At 53.7% G+C, this 22,076-nt stretch overlaps 1 protein-coding gene across 1 annotated transcript in view; it reads left to right on the forward strand.

The window, feature by feature from the left end:
* PFAS (phosphoribosylformylglycinamidine synthase) overlaps positions 1 to 22,076 on the forward strand; it is an 84,063-nt gene that overhangs the window by 22,323 nt on the left and 39,664 nt on the right. The window contains exons 7-17 of the mRNA XM_054052798.1: positions 518 to 658; positions 4,120 to 4,244; positions 4,322 to 4,450; positions 8,114 to 8,245; positions 9,834 to 9,962; positions 10,866 to 10,939; positions 13,261 to 13,417; positions 15,568 to 15,629; positions 16,367 to 16,528; positions 18,442 to 18,555; positions 19,206 to 19,337. Coding sequence (XP_053908773.1) covers positions 518 to 658; positions 4,120 to 4,244; positions 4,322 to 4,450; positions 8,114 to 8,245; positions 9,834 to 9,962; positions 10,866 to 10,939; positions 13,261 to 13,417; positions 15,568 to 15,629; positions 16,367 to 16,528; positions 18,442 to 18,555; positions 19,206 to 19,337 — 1,357 coding nt within the window. The remainder of the gene's footprint in view (positions 1 to 517; positions 659 to 4,119; positions 4,245 to 4,321; positions 4,451 to 8,113; positions 8,246 to 9,833; positions 9,963 to 10,865; positions 10,940 to 13,260; positions 13,418 to 15,567; positions 15,630 to 16,366; positions 16,529 to 18,441; positions 18,556 to 19,205; positions 19,338 to 22,076) is intronic.

The following is a 22,076-nucleotide window of genomic DNA, read 5'->3' on the forward strand; positions in this document are numbered from 1 at the left end:
CCGTGATGCCACCTCCATCCCCACCTCCCATTGTCCCCTGATGTCCCCAAAGCCCCCCGTGATGCCACCTCCATCCCCACCTCCCATTGTCCCATGATGTCCCAAAGCCCCCCGTGATGCCACCTCCATCCCCACCTCCCATTGTCCCATGATGTCCCAAAGCCCCCCGTGATGCCACCTCCATCCCCACCTCCCATTGTCCCCATGATGTCCCAAAGCCCCCCGTGATGCCACCTCCATCCCCACCTCCCATTGTCCCCCGATGTCCCAAAGCCCCCCATGATGCCACCTCCATCCCCACCTCCCATTGTCCCTCAATGTCCCAAAGCCCCCCGTGATGCCACCTCCATCCCCACCTCCCATTGTCCCCTGATGTCCCCAAAGCCCCCCGTGATGCCACCTCCATCCCCACCTCCCATTGTCCCCCGATGTCCCAAAGCCCCCCGTGATGCCACCTCCATCCCCGTTGTCCCCATGCTGTCCCCATTGACCTGTCGGCCATCTTGTGTCCCGGCAGCGAGCACAGTCGCCATTGGTTCTTCAAAGGTCGTCTGGTGGTGGACGGAGAGGAGAAGCCCCAATCGCTCTTCCAGAGTCTGATGGGCACCCAAAGCTCCAGCAACGCCAACAACGTCATCAAGTTCTGCGACAACAGCAGGTGGGACCCGGGGGGACCTCGGGAGGACCTCCCACCACCCACAGGTGACCCTGGTTTGGAGTTTTGAGGTCCCACCACCCATAATTGCTCCTCACAGGGACTTTTGAGGTCCCACCACCCATCGGTGATGAGAACGTGAAGGTTGAGGAGCTCCTTCACCCATGAGTGATGACTCTATGGAGCTCAGAAGAGGTCCCACCACCCATAGGTGCTCCTCACATGGACTTTTGAGGTCCCACCACCCATTGGTGATGATGATATGGAGCTCAGAAGAGGTTCCACCACCCATAGGTGCTCCTCACATGGACTTTTGAGGTCCCACCACCCATCGGTGATGACTCTGTGGAGCTCAGAAGGGGTCCCACCACCCATAGGTGCTCCTCACATGGACTTTTGAGGTCCCACCACCCATGGGTGATGACTCTATGGAGCTCAGAAGAGGTTCCACCACCCATAGGTGCTCCTCACATGGACTTTTGAGGTCCCACCACCCATGGGCGATGACTCTATGGAGCTCAGAAGAGGTCCCACCACCCATGGGTGCTCCTCACATGGACTTTTGAGGTCCCACCACCCATTGGTGATGACTCTATGGAGCTCAGAAGAGGTCCCACCACCCATAGGTGCTCCTCACATGGACTTTTGAGGTCCCACCACCCATGGGTGATGACTCTATGGAGCTCAGAAGAGGTTCCACCACCCATAGGTGCTCCTCACATGGACTTTTGAGGTCCCACCACCCATGGGCGATGACTCTATGGAGCTCAGAAGAGGTCCCACCACCCATAGGTCCTCCTCACATGGACTTTTGAGGTCCCACCACCCATGGGTGATGACTCTATGGAGCTCAGAAGAGGTTCCACCACCCATAGGTGCTCCTCACATGGACTTTTGAGGTCCCACCACCTATTGGTGATGACTCTATGGAGCTCAGAAGAGGTCCCACCACCCATAGGTGCTCTTCACATGGACTTTTGAGGTCCCACCACCCATGGGTGATGACTCTATGGAGCTCAGAAGAGGTCCCACCACCCATAGGTGCTCTTCACATGGACTTTTGAGGTCCCACCACCCAGGGGTGATGATGATATGGAGCTCAGAAGAGGTCCCACCACCCATAGGTGCTCTTCACATGGACTTTTGAGGTCCCACCACCCATCGGTGATGACTCTATGGAGCTCAGAAGGGGTCCCACCACCCATAGGTCCTCCTCACATGGACTTTTGAGGTCCCACCACCCATGAGTGATGACTCTATGGAGCTCAGAAGAGGTCCCACCACCCATAGGTGCTCCTCACATGGACTTTTGAGGTCCCACCACCCATGAGTGATGACTCTATGGAGCTCAGAAGAGGTCCCACCACCCATAGGTGCTCCTCACAGGGACTTTTGAGGTCCCACCACCCATGAGTGATGACTCTATGGAGCTCAGAAGAGGTCCCACCACCCATAGGTCCTCCTCACATGGACTTTTGAGGTCCCACCATCCATAGGTGCTCCTCATGTAGACTTTTGAGGTCCCATCACCCATGGGTGATGAGAACGTGAAGGTTGAGGAGCTCCTTCACCCATGAGTGATGACACTATGGAGTCCCACCACCCATAGGTGCTCTTCACATGGACTTTTGAGGTCCCACCACCCATCGGTGATGACTCTATGGAGCTCAGAAGAGGTCCCACCACCCATAGGTGCTCTTCACATGGACTTTTGAGGTCCCACCACCCATCGGTGATGACTCTATGGAGCTCAGAAGAGGTCCCACCACCCATAGGTCCTCCTCACATGGACTTTTGAGGTCCCACCACCCATCGGTGATGACTCTATGGAGCTCAGAAGAGGTCCCACCACCCATAGGTGCTCCTCACATGGACTTTTGAGGTCCCACCACCCAGGGGTGATGACACTATGGAGCTCAGAAGGGGTTCCACCACCCATAGGTGCTCCTCACATGGGCTTTTGAGGTCCCACCACCCATCAGTGATGACTCTGTGGAGGTCAGAAGCGGTCCCACCACCCATAGGTGCTCCTCACATGGACTTTTGAGGTCCCACCACCCATTGGTGATGACTCTATGGAGCTCAGAAGAGGTCCCACCACCCATAGGTCCTCCTCACATGGACTTTTGAGGTCCCATCACCCATTGGTGATGACTCTATGGAGCTCAGAAGAGGTCCCACCACCCATAGGTGCTCCTCACAGGGACTTTTGAGGTCCCACCACCCATCAGTGATGAGAATGTGAAGGTTGAGGAGCTCCTTCACCCATAGGTGATGACTCTATGGAGCTCAGAAGGGGTTCCACCACCCGTAGATGCTCCTCACATGGACTTTTGAGGTCCCATCACCCATTGGTGATGAGAATGTGAAGGTTGAGGAGGTCCTTCACCCATGAGTGATGACACTATGGAGCTCAGAAGAGGTTCCACCACCCATAGGTGCCCCTGGTTTGGACATTTGAGGTCCCACCACCCATCAGTGATGACTCTATGGAGCTCAGAAGAGGTCCCACCACCCATGGGTGCTCCTCACATGGGCTTTTGAGGTCCCACCACCCATGGGTGATGACTCTATGGAGCTCAGAAGAGGTTCCACCACCCATAGGTGCTCCTCACATGGACTTTTGAGGTCCCACCACCTATTGGTGATGACTCTATGGAGCTCAGAAGAGGTTCCACCACCCATAGGTGCTCCTCACATGGACTTTTGAGGTCCCACCACCCATGGGCGATGACTCTATGGAGCTCAGAAGAGGTCCCACCACCCATAGGTGCTCCTCACATGGACTTTTGAGGTCCCACCACCCATGGGCGATGACTCTATGGAGCTCAGAAGAGGTCCCACCACCCATAGGTGCTCCTCACATGGACTTTTGAGGTCCCATCACCCATTGGTGATGACTCTATGGAGCTCAGAAGAGGTTCCACCACCCATAGGTGCCCCTCACATGGACTTTTGAGGTCCCACCACCCATTGGTGATGATGATATGGAGCTCAGAAGAGGTTCCACCACCCATAGGTGCTCTTCACATGGACTTTTGAGGTCCCCCCACCCATTGGTGATGAGAATGTGAAGGTTGAGGAGCTCCTTCACCCATGAGTGATGACACTATGGAGTCCCACCACCCATGGGTGCTCCTCACATGGACTTTTGAGGTCCCACCACCCATGAGTGATGACCCTATGGAGCTCAGAAGAGGTCCCACCACCCATAGGTGCTCCTCACATGGACTTTTGAGGTCCCACCACCCATGGGTGATGACTCTATGGAGCTCAGAAGGGGTCCCACCACCCATAGGTGCTCCTCACATGGACTTTTGAGGTCCCACCACCCATCAGTGATGACTCTATGGAGCTCAGAAGAGGTCCCACCACCCATAGGTGCTCCTCACATGGACTTTTGAGGTCCTCCTACCCATGGGTGAAGGTTGAAGGTCTCACCTGTGGTTCGGTTGTCCCCTCAGCGCCATCCGGGGGGTCCCGGTGACGTCCTTGTGCCCCGATGACCCCACCCAGCCGAGTCCTTTGGAGCTGAAGACCACCATCCGTCACGTCATCTTCACGGCCGAGACCCACAACTTCCCCACCGGTGGGGCTTTGGGGGGCTTTGGGGTGGGGTGGGGTCAAAAGAAGTCCTCCTGAAGGTTCTTTGTGTCTTCTTCTCAGCGGTGGCACCGTTCAGTGGCGCCACGACGGGAACCGGAGGACGCATCCGAGATGTCCAATGTACCGGGAGAGGCGCCCACGTCATCGCCGGCACCGCCGGGTACAGCTTCGGCAGTCTGCTCCTGCCCGGTGAGAGCCCGGGGCCACCACCACCACCACCACCACCGCAGGGCCACCCCTCAACCTCACCAGGCCATAGGACCTTCTCAAAGGCCAGCAGATCTTCTCAAAAGTCCATAAGACCTTCTCAAAACTCTGTAGGACCTTCTCAAAGTCCATGAGATCTTCTCAAAGTCCATGAGATGATCTCAGAAGTCCATGAGATCTTCTCAGAAGTCCATAAGACCTTCAAAAAAATCCATGAGATCTTCTCAGAAGTCCATAGGACCTTCTCAAAGTCCATGAGATCTTCTCAGAAGTTCATGAGATCTTCTCAAAAGTCCATAAGACCTTCAAAAAAGTTCCGTGAGATCTTCTCAAAAGTCCATAAGACCTTCAAAAAAGTCCATAAGACCTTCTCAAAACTCTGTAGGACCTTCTCAAAGTCCATGAGATCTTCTCAGAACTCTGTAGGACCTTCTCAAAGTCCATGAGATCTTCTCAAAGTCCATGAGATCTTCTCAGAAGTCCATAGGACCTTCTCAAAGCCCATGAGACCTTCTCAAAACTCTGTAGAACCTTCTCAAAGTCCATGAGATCTTCTCAAAGTCCATGAGATGATCTCAGAACTCTGTAGGACCTTCTCAAAGTCCATGAGATCTTCTCAAAAGTCCATAAGACCTTCAAAAAAGTCCATGAGATCTTCTCAAAACTCTGTAGGACCTTCTCAAAGTCCATGAGGTCTTCTCAGAAGTCCATAAGACCTTCAAAAAGTCCATGAGATGATCTCAAAAGTCCATAAGACCTTCTCAAAGTCCATGAGGTCTTCTCAGAAGTTCATGAGATGATCTCAAAAGTCCATAGGACCTTCTCAAAGCCCATGAGATGATCTCAAAACTCTGTAGAACCTTCAAAAAAGTCCATGAGATCTTCTTAGAACTCTGTAGGACCTTCTCAAAGTCCATGAGATCTTCTCAAAGTCCATGAGATCTTCTCAGAAGTCCATGAGATGATCTCAAAAGTCCATAAGACCTTCAAAAAAGTCCATGAGATCTTCTCAGAACTCTGTAGGACCTTCTCAAAGTCCATGAGATGATCTCAAAAGTCCATAGGACCTTCTCAAAGTCCATGAGATCTTCTCAGAACTCTGTAGGACCTTCTCAAAGTCCATGAGAACTTCTCAAAGTCCATGAGATGGTCTCAAAAGTCCATGAGATCATCTCAGAAGTCCATAAGACCTTCAAAAAAATCCATGAGATCTTCTCAGAAGTCCATAGGACCTTCTCAAAGTCCATGAGATCTTCTCAGAAGTTCATGAGATCTTCTCAAAAGTCCATAAGACCTTCAAAAAAGTTCCGTGAGATCTTCTCAAAAGTCCATAAGACCTTCAAAAAAGTCCATAAGACCTTCTCAAAACTCTGTAGGACCTTCTCAAAGTCCATGAGATCTTCTCAGAACTCTGTAGGACCTTCTCAAAGTCCATGAGATCTTCTCAAAGTCCATGAGATCTTCTCAAAGTCCATGAGATCTTCTCAGAAGTCCATAGGACCTTCTCAAAGCCCATGAGACCTTCTCAAAACTCTGTAGAACCTTCTCAAAGTCCATGAGATCTTCTCAAAGTCCATGAGATGATCTCAGAACTCTGTAGGACCTTCTCAAAGTCCATGAGATCTTCTCAAAAGTCCATAAGACCTTCAAAAAAGTCCATGAGATCTTCTCAAAACTCTGTAGGACCTTCTCAAAGTCCATGAGGTCTTCTCAGAAGTCCATAAGACCTTCAAAAAGTCCATGAGATGATCTCAAAAGTCCATAAGACCTTCTCAAAGTCCATGAGGTCTTCTCAGAAGTTCATGAGATGATCTCAAAAGTCCATAGGACCTTCTCAAAGCCCATGAGATGATCTCAAAACTCTGTAGAACCTTCAAAAAAGTCCATGAGATCTTCTTAGAACTCTGTAGGACCTTCTCAAAGTCCATGAGATCTTCTCAAAGTCCATGAGATCTTCTCAGAAGTCCATGAGATGATCTCAAAAGTCCATAAGACCTTCAAAAAAGTCCATGAGATCTTCTCAGAACTCTGTAGGACCTTCTCAAAGTCCATGAGATGATCTCAAAAGTCCATAGGACCTTCTCAAAGTCCATGAGATCTTCTCAGAACTCTGTAGGACCTTCTCAAAGTCCATGAGAACTTCTCAAAAGTCCATGAGATGATCTCAAAAGTCCATGAGATGATCTCAAAAGTCCATAAGACCTTCTCAAAGTCCATGAGATCTTCTCAAAAGTCCATAAGACCTTCAAAAAAGTCCATGAGACCTTCTCAGAACTCTGTAGGACCTTCTCAAAGTCCATGAGATCTTCTCAAAAGTCCATAGGACCTTCTCAAAGTCCATGAGATCTTCTCAAAACTCTGTAGAACCTTCTCAAAGTCCATGAGAACTTCTCAAAAGTCCATGAGATCTTCTCAAAACTCTGTAGGACCTTCTCAAAGTCCATGAGATGATCTCAAAAGTCCATAGGACCTTCTCAAAGTCCATGAGATCCTCTCAAAAGTCCATAAGACCTTCAAAAAAGTCCATGAGGTCTTCTCAGAAGTCCATAAGACCTTCTCAAAGTCCATGAGATCTTCTCAGAAGTCCATAGGACCTTCAAAAAAGTCCATGAGATCTTCTCAGAACTCTGTAGGACCTTCTCAAAGTCCATGAGATCTTCTCAAAAGTCCATAGGACCTTCTCAAAGTCCATGAGATCTTCTCAAAAGTCCATAGGACCTTCTCAAAGTCCATGAGATCCTCTCAAAAGTCCATGAGATCTTCTCAAAGTCCATAGGACCTTCTCAAAGTCCATGAGATCCTCTCAAAAGTCCATAAGACCTTCAAAAAAGTCCATGAGGTCTTCTCAGAAGTCCATAAGACCTTCTCAAAGTCCATGAGATCTTCTCAGAAGTCCATAGGACCTTCAAAAAAGTCCATGAGATCTTCTCAGAACTCTGTAGGACCTTCTCAAAGTCCATGAGATCTTCTCAAAAGTCCATAGGACCTTCTCAAAGCCCATGAGATGATCTCAAAAGTCCATAAGACCTTCTCAAAGTCCATGAGATCTTCTCAGAAGTCCATAAGACCTTCAAAAAAGTCCATGAGATGATCTCAAAAGTCCATAAGACCTTCTCAAAGTCCATGAGGTCTTCTCAGAAGTTCATGAGATGATCTCAAAAGTCCATAGGACCTTCTCAAAGTCCATGAGATGATCTCAAAACTCTGTAGAACCTTCAAAAAAGTCCATGAGATCTTCTTAGAACTCTGTAGGACCTTCTCAAAGTCCATGAGATCTTCTCAAAGTCCATGAGATCTTCTCAAAGTCCATGAGATCTTCTCAGAAGTCCATGAGATGATCTCAAAAGTCCATAAGACCTTCAAAAAAGTCCATGAGATCTTCTCAGAACTCTGTAGGACCTTCTCAAAGTCCATGAGATGATCTCAAAAGTCCATAGGACCTTCTCAAAGTCCATGAGATCTTCTCAGAACTCTGTAGGACCTTCTCAAAGTCCATGAGATCTTCTCAAAAGTCCATGAGATGATCTCAAAAGTCCATAAAACCTTCTCAAAGTCCATGAGATGTTCTCAAAAGTCCATAGGACCTTCTCAAAAGTCCATGGGACCTTCTCAGCTGTCCCCCTTTGACCCCGTCCCCTCCCCCAGGTTATCCACTGCCGTGGGAGGACCCATCTCAGCCGTACCCGTCGGCCTTCGCCCGTCCGGCCGAGGTGGCCATCGGCGCCAGCGACGGTGCCAGCGACTACGGCAACAAGTTTGGAGAACCCGTGTTGGCCGGTAAGAGGGGACCTCCAGGACCTCCAGGACCTCCAGGGGGGAGGAGGAGCTTGGGGGGACCTCAGAGAAGCTCGAGGTGGCACCCAATGGTCTCCACGGTCTTGAGGAACCTCTGAGATCCTTGAGGAACCTCAAGGACTTCATGGTTTGAGGAGCATCTGAGTGGCACCTGAAGGTCTCCATGGTTGTGAGGGACCTTTAGGACCTTCAGGAACCTCGGAGAAGCTCGAGGTGGCACCTAATGGTCTCCACGGTCTTGAGAAACCTCTGAGATCCTTGAGGAACCTCAAGGACTTCATGGTTTGAGGAGCATCTGAGTGGCACCTGAAGGTCTCCATGGTTGTGAGGGACCTTTAGGACCTTGAGGGACCTTCAGGAACCTCAGAGAAGCTCGAGGTGGCACCTAATGGTCTCCACGGTCTTGAGGAACCTCTGAGAACCTTGAGGAACCTCAAGGACCTCATGGTTTGAGGAGCATCTGAGTGGCACCTGAAGGTCTCCATGGTCGTGAGGGACCTTTAGGACCTTCAGGAACCTCAGAGAAGCTCGAGGTGGCACCTAATGGTCTCCACGGTCTTGAGGAACCTCTGAGAACCTTGAGGAACCTCAAGGACTTCATGGTTTGAGGAGCATCTGAGTGGCACCTGAAGGTCTCCATGGTTGTGAGGGACCTTTAGGACCTTGAGGGACCTCAAAGGAACCTCAGAGAAGCTCGAGGTGGCACCTAATGATCTCCACGGTCTTGAGGAACCTCTGAGATCCTTGAGGAACCTCAAGGACCTCATGGTTTGAGGAGCATCTGAGTGGCACCTGAAGGTCTCCATGGTTGTGGGGGACCTTTAGGACCTTGAGGGACCTTCAGGAATCTCAGAGAAGCTCGAGGTGGCACCTAATGGTCTCCACGGTCTTGAGGAACCTCTGAGATCCCTGAGGAACTTTGAGGACCTCATGGTTTGAGGAGCATCTGAGTGGCACCTGAAGGTCTCCATGGTTGTGGGGGACCTTTAGGACCTTGAGGGACCTTGAGGGGACCTTTAGGAACCTCAGAGAAGCTCAAGGTGGCACCTAATGGTCTCCACGGTCTTGAGGAACCTCTGAGAACCTTGAGGAACCTCAAGGACCTCATGGTTTGAGGAGCATCTGAGTGGCACCTGAAGGTCTCCATGGTCGTGAGGGACCTTTAGGACCTCAGGGGACCTTCAGGAACCTCAGAGAAGGTCAAGGTGGCACCTAATGGTCTCCACGGTCTTGAGGAACCTCTGAGAACCTTGAGGAACCTCAAGGACCTCATGGTTTGAGGAGCATCTGAGTGGCACCTGAAGGTCTCCATGGTCGTGAGGGACCTTTAGGACCTTGAGGGACCTTCAGGAACCTCAGAGAAGCTCGAGGTGGCACCTAATGGTCTCCACGGTCTTGAGGAACCTCTGAGATCCTTGAGGAACCTCGAGGACCTCATGGTTTGAGGAGCATCTGAGTGGCACCTGAAGGTCTCCATGGTCGTGAGGGACCTTGAGGACCTCAGGTTCCATCTTGGTGACCCTTTAGGAGCTCCTGGGCCGCGGGTGACGCTGTGGGGGTTTCTCTGTAGGCTTCGCCCGTTCCTTCGGGCAGGTCCTGCCCAGTGGAGAACGTCGCGAGTGGATCAAACCCATCATGTTCAGCGGTGGCATCGGCGCCATCGAGGACATCCACATCCGCAAGGAACCGCCGGAGCCTGGTGGGACCCCAAAACCACCTCCCGGGACCCCAAAACCTTCTCCTGAGTCTGATGGGACCCCAAAACCACCTCCCAGGACCCCAAAACCTTCTCCTGAGTCTGATGGGACCCCAAAACCACCTCAGGGGATCCCAAAACCTTCTCCTGAGTCTGATGGGACCCCAAAACCACCTTAGGGGACCTCAAAAGCTTCTCCTGATCCTGATGGGACCCCAAAACCACCTCAGGGGATCCCAAAACCTTCTCCTGAGCCTGATGGGACCCCAAAACCACCTCAGGGGACCCCAAAAGCTTCTCCTGAGCCTGATGGGACCCCAAAACCACCTCAGGGGACCCCAAAAGCTTCTCCTGTTCCTGGTGGGACCCCAAAACCACCTCCTGGGACCCCAAAAGCTTCTCCTGAGCCTGATGGGACCCCAAAACCACCTCCTGGGACCCCAAAAGCTTCTCCTGAGCCTGATGGGACCCCAAAACCACCTCCGGGGACCCCAAAAGCTTCTCCTGTTCCTGATGGGACCCCAAAACCACCTCAGGGGACCCCAAAACCTTCTCCTGAGCCTGATGGGACCCCAAAACCACCTCAGGGGACCCTTAAACCTTCTCCTGAGCCTGGTGGGACCCCAAAGCCACCTCAGGGGACCCCAAAAGCTTCTCCTGAGCCTGATGGGACCCCAAAACCTTCTCCTGAGCCTGATGGGACCCCAAAACCACCTCCTGGGACCCCAAAAGCTTCTCCTGAGCCTGATGGGACCCCAAAACCACCTCAGGGGACCCCAAAACCTTCTCCTGTTCCTGGTGGGACCCCAAAACCACCTCAGGGGACCTCAAAAGCTTCTCCTGAGCCTGATGGGACCCCAAAACCACCTCTCTGTACCCCAAAACTCACCGGTGTCCCCACCCCAGGGATGTTGGTGGTCAAAGTTGGAGGTCCCGTCTACCGCATCGGCGTCGGGGGCGGCGCCGCCTCCTCCATCCAGGTAGGGGGGACCTCAACTTTGGGGGGGACCTCAAGTTCTTGGAGGGTTGAGAAGATCTGAGTGGGTTTTGATGGGATCTATGGGGGCTTTGAGGTGGAACCTCGTGGTTTGAGGTGGGTTTTGAGGTGTCCCCATGAGTGAGGAGGTCCTGGAGGTCCTCAACGTTGAGGAGGTCCCCAAGTTCTGAGGGGCTGAGAAGATCTGAGTGGGTTTTGGTGGGATCTATGGGGGCTTTGAGGTGGAACCTCGTGGGTTGAGGTGGGTTTTGGGGTCTCCCCATGAGTCAGGAGGTCCTGGAGGTCCCCAACGTTGAGGAGGTCCCCAAGTTCTGAGGGGTTGAGAAGATCTGAGTGGGTTTTGGTGGGATCTGAGGGGGCTTTGAGGTGGAACCTCGTGGGTTGAGGTGGGTTTTGAGGTGTCCCCATGAGTGAGGAGGTCCTGGAGGTCCTCAACATTGAGGAGGTCCCCAAGTTCTGAGGGGTTGAGAAGATCTGAGTGGGTTTTGGTGGGATCTGGGGGGGCTTTGAGGTGGAACCTCGTGGTTTGAGGTGGGTTTTGGGGTCTCCCCATGAGTCAGAAGGTCCTGGAGGTCCTCAACGTTGAGGAGGTCCCCAAGTTCTGAGGAGTTGAGAAGATCTGAGTGGGTTTTGGTGGGATCTGGGGGGGCTTTGAGGTGGAACATTGTGGTTTGGGGTGGATTGAGGTGGGTTCTTGGGTCTTGGTGGGTTCTGGGTGGGTTTTGAGGTGTCCCCATGAGTCAGGAGGTCCTGGAGGTCCCCAACATTGAGGAGGTCCCCAAGTTCTGAGAGGTTGAGAAGATCTGAGTGGGTTTTGATGGGATCTATGGGGGCTTTGAGGTGGAACCTCGTGGTTTGAGGTGGGTTTTGAGGTGTCCCCATGAGTGAGGAGGTCCTGGAGGTCCTCAACGTTGAGGAGGTCCCCAAGTTCTGAGGGGTTGAGAAGATCTGAGTGGGTTTTGGTGGGATCTGGGGGGGCTTTGAGGTGGAACCTCATGGGTTGAGGTGGGTTTTGAGGTGTCCCCATGAGTCAGGAGGTCCTGGAGGTCCTCAACATTGAGGAGATCCCCAAGTTCTGAGGGGTTGAGAAGATCTGAGTGGGTTTTGGTGGGATCTGGGGGGGCTTTGAGGTGGAACCTCATGGTTTGAGGTGGGTTTCGAGGTGTCCCCATGAGTCAGGAGGTCCTGGAGGTCCTCAATGTTGAGGAGGTCCCCAAGTTCTGAGAGGTTGAGAAGATCTGAGTGGGTTTTGGTGGGATCTGAGGGGGCTTTGAGGTGGAACCTCATGGTTTGAGGTGGGTTTTGAGGTGTCCCCATGAGTCAGAAGGTCCTGGAGGTCCCCAACGTTGAGGAGGTCCCCAAGTTCTGAGGGGCTGAGAAGATCTGAGTGGGTTTTGGTGGGATCTGAGGGGGCTTTGAGGTGGAACATTGTGGTTTGGGGTGGATTGAGGTGGGTTCTTGGGTCTTGGTGGGTTCTGGGTGGGTTTTGAGGTGTCCCCATGAGTCAGGAGGTCCTGGAGGTCCTCAACATTGAGGAGGTCCCCAAGTTCTGAGAGGTTGAGAAGATCTGAGTGGGTTTTGGTGGGATCTGAGGGGGCTTTGAGGTGGGACATTGCGGTTTGGGGTGGATTGAGGTGGGTTCTTGGGTCTTGGTGGGTTCTGGGTGGGTTTTGAGGTGTCCCCATGAGTGAGGAGGTCCTGGAGGTCCCCAACATTGAGGAGGTCCACAAGTTCTGAGAGGTTGAGAAGATCTGAGTGGGTTTTGATGGGATCTGAGGGGGCTTTGAGGTGGAACCTCATGGTTTGAGGTGGGTTTTGAGGTGTCCCCATGAGTGAGGAGGTCCTGGAGGTCCTCAACGTTGAGGAGGTCCCCAAGTTCTGAGGCGTTGAGAAGATCTGAGTAGGTTTTGGTGGGATCTGGGAGGGCTTTGAGGTGGAACCTCGTGGGTTGAGGTCGTTTTGAGGTGTCCCCATGAGTGAGGAGGTCCTGGAGGTCCTCAACGTTGAGGAGGTCCCCAAGTTCTGAGAGGTTGAGAAGATCTGAGTAGGTTTTGGTGGGATCTGGGAGGGCTTTGAGGTGGAACCTCGTGGGTTGAGGTCGTTTTGAGGTGTCCCCATGAGTGAGGAGGTCCTGGAGGTCCTCAACGTTGAGGAGGTCCCCAAGTTCTGAGAGGTTGAGAAGATCTGAGTGGGTTTTGGTGGGATCTGGGGGGGCTTTGAGGTGGAACCTCGTGGTTTGAGGTGGGTTTTGAGGTGTCCCCATGAGTGAGGAGGTCCTGGAGGTCCCCGTCCCACCCTTTGCAGGTTCAGGGGGACAACGCCGAGGACAGAGACCTCGGAGCCGTCCAACGTGGAGACGCTGAGATGGAGCAGAAGATGAACCGAGTGTTGAGGGGCTGCGTGGAGAGCGGAGAGGACAACCCCATCCTCAGCATCCACGACCAGGGAGCCGGTGGCAATGGTACCGCCAGGAGGACCTCCGGGAGGTCACGGGGGACCGGAGGATGGGCGAGAAGGTGGAGGAGGTGGGGGTGGAGGACATCGAGGAGGACAGTGAGGGCCTGGAGAAGGTTCTGGAGGACCTTGAGGAGGTCCTGGAGGATATTGAGGACCTGGAGAAGGTCCTTGAGGACCTTGAATAGGTTCTGGAGGACCTCAAATAGGTTCTGGAGGACCTTGAGTAGGTTCTGGAGGACTTTGAGGAGGTCCTGGAGGACTTTGAGGAGGTTCTGGAGGACCTTGAGGAGGTCCTGGAGGACTTTGAGGAGGTTCTGGAGGACCTTGAGGACCTCAAGTAGGTTCTGGAGGACCTTCAATAGGTTCTGGAGGACATTTAGTAGGTTCTGGAGGACCTCGAGGAGGTTTCTGGAGGACCTTGAGGACCTCGAGTGGGTTCTGGAGGACCTTGAGGAGGTTCTGGAGAACCTTGAGGACCTCAAGTAGGTTCTGGAGGACCTCGAGGAGGTTCTTGAGGACTTTGAGAAGGTTCTGGATGAACTTGAGGACCTCAAGTAGGTTCTGGAGGACCTCGAATAGGTTCTGGTGGACCTTGAGGAGGTTCTGGAGGACCTCGAGGAGGTTCTGGAGGACTTTGAGGAGGTTCTGGAGAACCTTGAGGACCTCGAGTGGGTTCTGGAGGACCTCGAGGAGGTTCTGGAGAACCTTGAGGACCTCGAGTGGGTTCTGGAGGACCTCGAGGAGGTTCTGGAGGACCTCGAGGAGGTTCTGGAGGACTTTGAGGAGGTTCTGGAGAACCTTGAGGACCTCGAGTGGGTTCTGGAGGACCTCGAGGAGGTTCTGGAGGACCTTGAGGAGGTTCTGGAGGACTTTGAGGAGGTCCTGTAGGACCTCAAGGAGGTTCTTGAGGACTTTGCGGAGGTTCTGGAGGACCTTGAGGACCTTGAGTGGGTTCTGGAGGACCTTGAGGAGGTTCTGGAGGACCTTGAGGAGGTTTCTGGAGGACCATGAGGACCTCGAGTGGGTTCTGGAGGACTTTGAGGAGGTTCTGGAGGAACTTGAGGACCTCCAGTAGGTTCTGGAGGACCTCGAGGAGGTACTTGAGGACCTCGAGGAGGTTCTGGAGGACCTCGAGGAGGTTCTGTAGGACTTTGAGGAGGTTCTTGAGGACTTTGAGAAGGTTCTGGATGAACTTGAGGACCTCAAGTAGGTTCTGGAGGACCTCGAATAGGTTCTGGAGGACCTTGAGTAGGTTCTGGAGGACCTCAAGGAGGTACTTGAGGACCTTGAGGAGGTTCTGGAGGACCTCGAGGAGGTACTTGAGGACCTCGAGTGGGTTCTGGAGGACCTCGAGGAGGTACTTGAGGACCTTGAGGAGGTTCTGGAGGACCTCGAGGAGGTACTTGAGGACCTCGAGGAGGTTCTGGAGGACCTCGAGGAGGTTCTGTAGGACTTTGAGGAGGTTCTTGAGGACTTTGAGAAGGTTCTGGATGAACTTGAGGACCTCAAGTAGGTTCTGGAGGACCTCGAATAGGTTCTGGAGGACCTTGAGTAGGTTCTGGAGGACCTCAAGGAGGTACTTGAGGACCTTGAGGAGGTTCTGGAGGACCTCGAGGAGGTACTTGAGGACCTCGAGTGGGTTCTGGAGGACCTCGAGGAGGTACTTGAGGACCTTGAGGAGGTTCTGGAGGACCTCGAGGAGGTACTTGAGGACCTCGAGGAGGTTCTGGAGGACCTCGAGGAGGTTCTGTAGGACTTTGAGGAGGTTCTTGAGGACTTTGAGAAGGTTCTGGATGAACTTGAGGACCTCAAGTAGGTTCTGGAGGACCTCGAATAGGTTCTGGAGGACCTTGAGTAGGTTCTGGAGGACCTCAAGGAGGTACTTGAGGACCTTGAGGAGGTTCTGGAGGACCTCGAGGAGGTACTTGAGGACCTCGAGTGGGTTCTGGAGGACCTCGAGGAGGTACTTGAGGACCTTGAGGAGGTTCTGGAGGACCTCGAGGAGGTACTTGAGGACCTTGAGGAGGTTCTGGAGGACCTCGAGGAGGTACTTGAGGACCTCGAGGAGGTTCTGGAGGACTTTGAGGAGGTCCTGAAGGACATTGAGGTCCTGGAGAAGGTCCTGGAGGTCACGGAGGTGGTGATGTCCCACAGGGAATGTCCTGAAGGAACTCAGTGACCCCGCGGGAGCCGTCATCTACGCCAGCCGCTTCCAGGTGCTCCCAGTGCTCCCAGTGCCTCCCAGTGCCTCCCAGTGCTCCCAGTGCCCTCCCAGTGCCCTCCCAGTGCCTCCCAGTGCCTCCCAGTGCCCTCCCAGTGCCTCCCAGTGCCTCCCAGTGCCCTCCCAGTGCCTCCCAGTGCCTCCCAGTGCCCTCCCAGTGCCTCCCAGTGCCTCCCAGTCCCCCCCAGTGCCCCATTCATCACTCCCAGTGCCTCATTCTTTGCTCCCAGTGCCTCCCAGTGCCTCCCAATCCCCTCCCAGTCCCCTCCCAGTCCCTCCCAGTCCCTCCCAGTCCCCTCCCAGTCTCCCCCAGTCCCCTCCCAGTCCCACCCAGTGCCTCCCAGTTCCTTCCCAGTGCCTCCCAGTCCCCTCCCAGTGCCTCCCAGTGCCTCCCAGTGCCTCCCAGTCCCTTCCAGTCCCCCCCAGTTCCTTCCCAGTGCCTCCCAGTGCCTCCCAGTGCCCCATTCTTTGCTCCCAGTCCCCTCCCAGTCCCCTCCCAGTGCCCCAAATCCCTTCCCAGTCCCTCCCAGTCCCTCCCAGTCCCCTCCCAGTCCCTCCCAGTCCCTCCCAATGCCCTCCCAGTCCCTCCCAATCCCCTCCCAATCCCCTCCCAGTCCCACCCAGTGCCTCCCAGTCCCCTCCCAGTCCCTCCCAGTCCCCTCCCAGTCCCCTCCCAGTCCCTCCCAGTCCCCCCAGTGCCCCCCAGTGCCCCCAGTCTGACGGGGGGTGCAGCGGGGGGACCCCTCGGTGAGTGTCCTGGAGCTGTGGGGGGCGGAGTACCAGGAGTCGAACGCTTTGCTGCTGCGGCCCCGGGGGCTGCGGCGCCTCCACCGCCTCGGCCGCCGCGAGAGGTGTCCCATCAGCACCGTCGGCACCGTCACCGGAGACGGGCGGGTGAGGGCCCCACGGCACCACCACCACCCGGGGGGGGGAACAGGAGGAGATGGAGGAGATGGAGATGGAGGAGATGAGGAGATGAGGAGATGGAGATGGAGATGGAGGAGATGGAGATGGAGATGGAGATGGAGATGGAGGAGATGGGGATGGAGGAGATGGAGGAGATGGAGATGGAGATGGAGGAGATGGAGGAGATGGAGATGGAGGAGATGGAGGAGATGGAGGAGATGGAGGAGATGGAGATGGAGATGGAGATAGAGGAGAGGAGGAGATGGAGGAGATGGAGGAGAGGAGGAGATGGAGGAGATGGAGATGGAGGAGATGGAGATGGAGATGGAGATGGAGATGGAGGAGATGGAGGAGATGAGGAGATGGAGATGGAGAACATGAGGAGATGGAAATGGAGATGGAGGTGGAGAACATGAGGAGATGGAGATGGAGAAGATGGAGATGGAGAACAGGAGGACATGGAGGAGATGGAGGAGATGGGGGAGATGGAGGAGATGGGGGAGATGGAGGAGATGGGGGAGATGGAGGAGATGGGGGAGATGGAGGTGGAGAACATGAGATGGAGGAGATGAAGATGGAGATGGAGGAGATGGAGATGGAGATGGAGGAGATGGAGATGGAGATGGAAATGGAGGAGATGGAGATGGAGATGGAGATGGAGGAGATGGAGAACTGGAGAAGATGGAAGAGATGGAGGAGATGGAGGAGATGGGGGAGATGGAGGAGATGGAGGTGGAGGAGATGGAGGTGGAGAACATGAGATGGAGGAGATGGAGATGGAGATGGAGGAGATGGAGATGGAGAACAGGAGGAGATGGAGATGGAGGAGATGGAGATGGAGATGGAGATGGAGAGGAGGAGATGGAGGAGATGGAGGAGATGGAGGAGATGGAGATGAGGAGATGGAGATGGAGATGGAGGAGATGGAGATGGAGGAGATGGAGATGGAGAACAGGAGGAGATGGAGATGGGAATGGGGATGGGGATGGGGATGGAGATGGAGGAGATGGAGGAGATGGAGATGGAGGAGATGAGGAGATGGAGAACAGGAGGAGATGGAGATGGAGATGGAGATGGAGAACATGAGATGGAGATGGAGAAGATGGAGGAAATGGGGGTGATGGAGAACAGGAGGAGATGGAGATTGAGGAGATGGAGGAGATGAGATGGGGAACATGAGGAGATGGAGGAGATGATGAGATGGAGGAGATGGAGGAGATGGAGAACAGGAGGAGATGGAGGAGATGGAGGAGATGGAGATGGAGGAGATGGAGGAGATGGAGATGGAGGAGATGGAGGAGATGGAGATGGAGATGGAGATGGAGGAGATGGAGGAGATGGAGGAGATGGAGGAGATGGAGAACAGGAGGAGATGGAGGAGATGGAGGAGATGGAGATGGAGGAGATGGAGGAGATGGAGATGGAGGAGATGGAGGAGATGGAGATGGAGATGGAGATGGAGGAGATGGAGGAGATGGAGGAGATGGAGGAGATGGAGAACAGGAGGAGATGGAGGAGATGGAGATGGAGGAGATGGAGGAGATGGAGATGGAGGAGATGGAGAACATGAGGAGATGGAGATGGAAGAGATGGAGAACATGAGGAGATGGAGATGGAGATGGAGGAGATGGAGGAGATGAAGAGATGGAGGAGATGGAGTAGGTGGAGGAGATGGAGGAGATGGAGATGGAGGAGATGGAGGAGATGGGGGAGATGAGGAGATGGAGGAGATGGAGATGGAGATGGAGGAGATGGAGATGGAGGAGATGGAGAGATTGAGGAGATGGAGAACATGGGGTGTGGAGGCGGTGGTGGACCTGAGGGGCCCAGGGTGGGCTCAGGGGTGGCTGTGGAGCTCCGTTGGGTGGGTTTGGAGGTGCTGAGCTTCAGTCCCACCTCAGATCGTTCTGGTGGACGACCTGAAGGCGCCGGTGGCCGAGGGGACCTCCCACGAGGGCCTTCCAACGCCCGTCAACCTGGAGCTGCAGTGGGTGCTGGGAAAGATGCCGCGGAAGGTGAGGATGGGGACCACCACCGGGGCTGAGGACCTCCTGGTGGGGCTGAGGACCTCCTGGTGGGGCTGAGGACCTCCTGGTGGGGTTGAAGGACCTCCTGGTGGGGTTGAGGGACCTTCTGGTGGGGTTGAGGGACCTTCTGAAGGGGTTGAGGACCTTCTGGTGGGGTTGAGGGACCTTCTGGTGGGGTTGAGGGACGTTCTGATGGGGTTGAGGGACCTCCTGGTGGGGCTGAGGACCTTCTGATGGGGTTGAGGACCTTCTGGTGGGGCTGAGGGACCTTCTGATGGGGTTGAGGGACCTTCTGATGGGGTTGAGGGACCTTCTGATGGGATTGAGGACCTTCTGATGGGGTTGAGGACCTCCTGATGGGGTTGAGGGACCTTCTGATGGGGTTGAGGACCTTCTGATGGGGTTGAGGACCTTCTGATGGGGTTGAGGACCTTCTGATGGGGTTGAAGGACCTTCTGATGGGGCTGAGGGACCTTCTGATGGGGTTGAGGACCTTCTGATGGGGTTGAGGGACCTTCTGATGGGGCTGAGGGACCTTCTGATGGGGTTGAGGACCTTCTGATGGGGTTGAGGGACCTCCTGGTGGGGTTGAGGACCTCCTGATGGGATTGAGGACCTCCTGATGGTGGTTCCGTCAGGAATTCATTCTGGAGAAGACGCGTCCCACCCTCCGTCCTTTGGAGCTCCCGGTGGGACTGACTCTCCTGGAGGCTCTGGATCGCGTCCTCCGTCTCCCGGCGGTGGCGAGCAAACGCTATCTGACCAACAAGGTACCGCCGAGGAGGTCCCAAAGCCACCGCTCGGCCCCGAGACCTTCACCACCTCCACTCCTTCCACCAAACCTTCATCTCTCCACCCTTTGGTTCCACCAAACCTTCATCTCTTCCCCCTTTGGTTCCACCAAACCTTCATCTCTCCACCCTTTGGTTCCACCAAACCTTCATCTCTCCACCCTTTGGTTCCACCAAACCTTCATCTCTTCCCCCTTTGGTTCCACCAAACCTTCATCTCTTCCCCCTTTGGTTCCACCAAACCTTCATCTCTCCACCCTTTGGTTCCACCAAACCTTCATCTCTTCCCCCTTTGGTTCCACCAAACCTTCATCTCTTCCCCCTTTGGTTCCACCAAACCTTCATCTCTTCCCCCTTTGGTTCCACCAAACCTTCATCTCTCCACCCTTTGGTTTCCACCAAACCTTCATCTCTCCACCCTTTGGTTCCACCAAACCTTCATCTCTTCACCCTTTGGTTCCACCAAACCTTCTCTTCACCCTTTGGTTCCACCAAACCTTCATCTCTCCACCCTTTGGTTCCACCAAACCTTCATCTCTCCACCCTTTGGTTCCACCAAACCTTCATCTCTTCCCCCTTTGGTTTCCACCAAACCTTCATCTCTTCCCCCTTTGGTTCCACCAAACCTTCATCTCTTCTCCACCCTTTGGTTCCACCAAACCTTCATCTCTCCACCCTTTGGTTCCACCAAACCTTCATCTCTCCACCCTTTGGTTCCACCAAACCTTCATCTCTCCACCCTTTGGTTTCCACCAAACCTTCATCTCTCCACCCTTTGGTTCCACCAAACCTTCATCTCTCCACCCTTTGGTTCCACCAAACCTTCATCTCTCCACCCTTTGGTTTCCACCAAACCTTCATCTCTTCACCCTTTGGTTCCACCAAACCTTCATCTCTCCACCCTTTGGTTCCACCAAACCTTCATCTCTCCACCCTTTGGTTCCACCAAACCTTCATCTCTCCACCCTTTGGTTTCCACCAAACCTTCATCTCTTCCCCCTTTGGTTCCACCAAACCTTCATCTCTTCCCCCCCTTTGGGTTCCACCAAACCTTCATCTCTCCACCCTTTGGTTCCACCAAACCTTCATCTCTTCCCCCTTTGGGTTCCACCAAACCTTCATCTCTTCCCCCTTTGGTTCCACCAAACCTTCATCTCTCCACCCTTTGGTTCCACCAAACCTTCATCTCTCCACCCTTTGGTTCCACCAAACCTTCATCTCTCCACCCTTTGGTTCCACCAAACCTTCATCTCTTCCCCCTTTGGTTCCACCAAACCTTCATCTCTCCACCCTTTGGTTCCACCAAACCTTCATCTCTTCCCCCTTTGGTTCCACCAAACCTTCATCTCTTCCCCCTTTGGTTCCACCAAACCTTCATCTCTCCACCCTTTGGTTCCACCAAACCTTCATCTCTTCCCCCTTTGGTTCCACCAAACCTTCATCTCTTCCCCCTTTGGTTCCACCAAACCTTCATCTCTCCACCCTTTGGTTCCACCAAACCTTCATCTCTCCACCCTTTGGTTCCATCAAACCTTCATCTCTCCACCCTTTGGTTTCCACCAAACCTTCATCTCTCCACCCTTTGGTTCCACCAAACCTTCATCTCTCCACCCTTTGGTTTCCACCAAACCTTCATCTCTCCACCCTTTGGTTCCACCAAACCTTCATCTCTCCACCCTTTGGTTCCACCAAACCTTCATCTCTTCCCCCTTTGGTTCCACCAAACCTTCATCTCTTCACCCTTTGGTTCCACCAAACCTTCATCTCTTCACCCTTTGGTTCCACCAAACCTTCATCTCTCCACCCTTTGGTTCCACCAAACCTTCATCTCTTCCCCCTTTGGTTCCACCAAACCTTCATCTCTCCACCCTTTGGTTCCACCAAACCTTCATCTCTCCACCCTTTGGTTTCCACCAAACCTTCATCTCTCCACCCTTTGGTTCCACCAAACCTTCATCTCTTCCCCCCTTTGGTTCCACCAAACCTTCATCTCTCCACCCTTTGGTTCCACCAAACCTTCATCTCTCCACCCTTTGGTTCCACCAAACCTTCATCTCTCCACCCTTTGGTTCCACCAAACCTTCATCTCTCCACCCTTTGATTTCCACCAAACCTTCATCTCTCCACCCTTTGGTTCCACCAAACCTTCATCTCTCCACCCTTTGATTTCCACCAAACCTTCATCTCTCCACCCTTTGGTTCCACCAAACCTTCATCTCTTCCCCCTTTGGTTCCACCAAACCTTCATCTCTCCACCCTTTGGTTCCACCAAACCTTCATCTCTCCACCCTTTGGTTTCCACCAAACCTTCATCTCTTCACCCTTTGGTTCCACCAAACCTTCATCTCTCCACCCTTTGGTTTCCACCAAACCTTCATCTCTTCACCCTTTGGTTCCACCAAACCTTCATCTCTCCACCCTTTGGTTCCACCAAACCTTCTTCTCTCCACCCTTTGGTTTCCACCAAACCTTCATCTCTCCACCCTTTGGTTCCACCAAACCTTCATCTCTCCACCCTTTGGTTTCCACCAAACCTTCATCTCTCCACCCTTTGGTTCCACCAAACCTTCATCTCTTCCCCCTTTGGTTCCACCAAACCTTCATCTCTCCACCCTTTGGTTCCACCAAACCTTCATCTCTTCACCCTTTGGTTCCACCAAACCTTCATCTCTTCCCCCTTTGGTTCCACCAAACCTTCATCTCTCCACCCTTTGGTTC

This window comes from Cuculus canorus, chromosome 36, assembly GCF_017976375.1.
Source record: "Cuculus canorus isolate bCucCan1 chromosome 36, bCucCan1.pri, whole genome shotgun sequence".
Taxonomy (NCBI): Eukaryota; Metazoa; Chordata; class Aves; order Cuculiformes; family Cuculidae; genus Cuculus; species Cuculus canorus.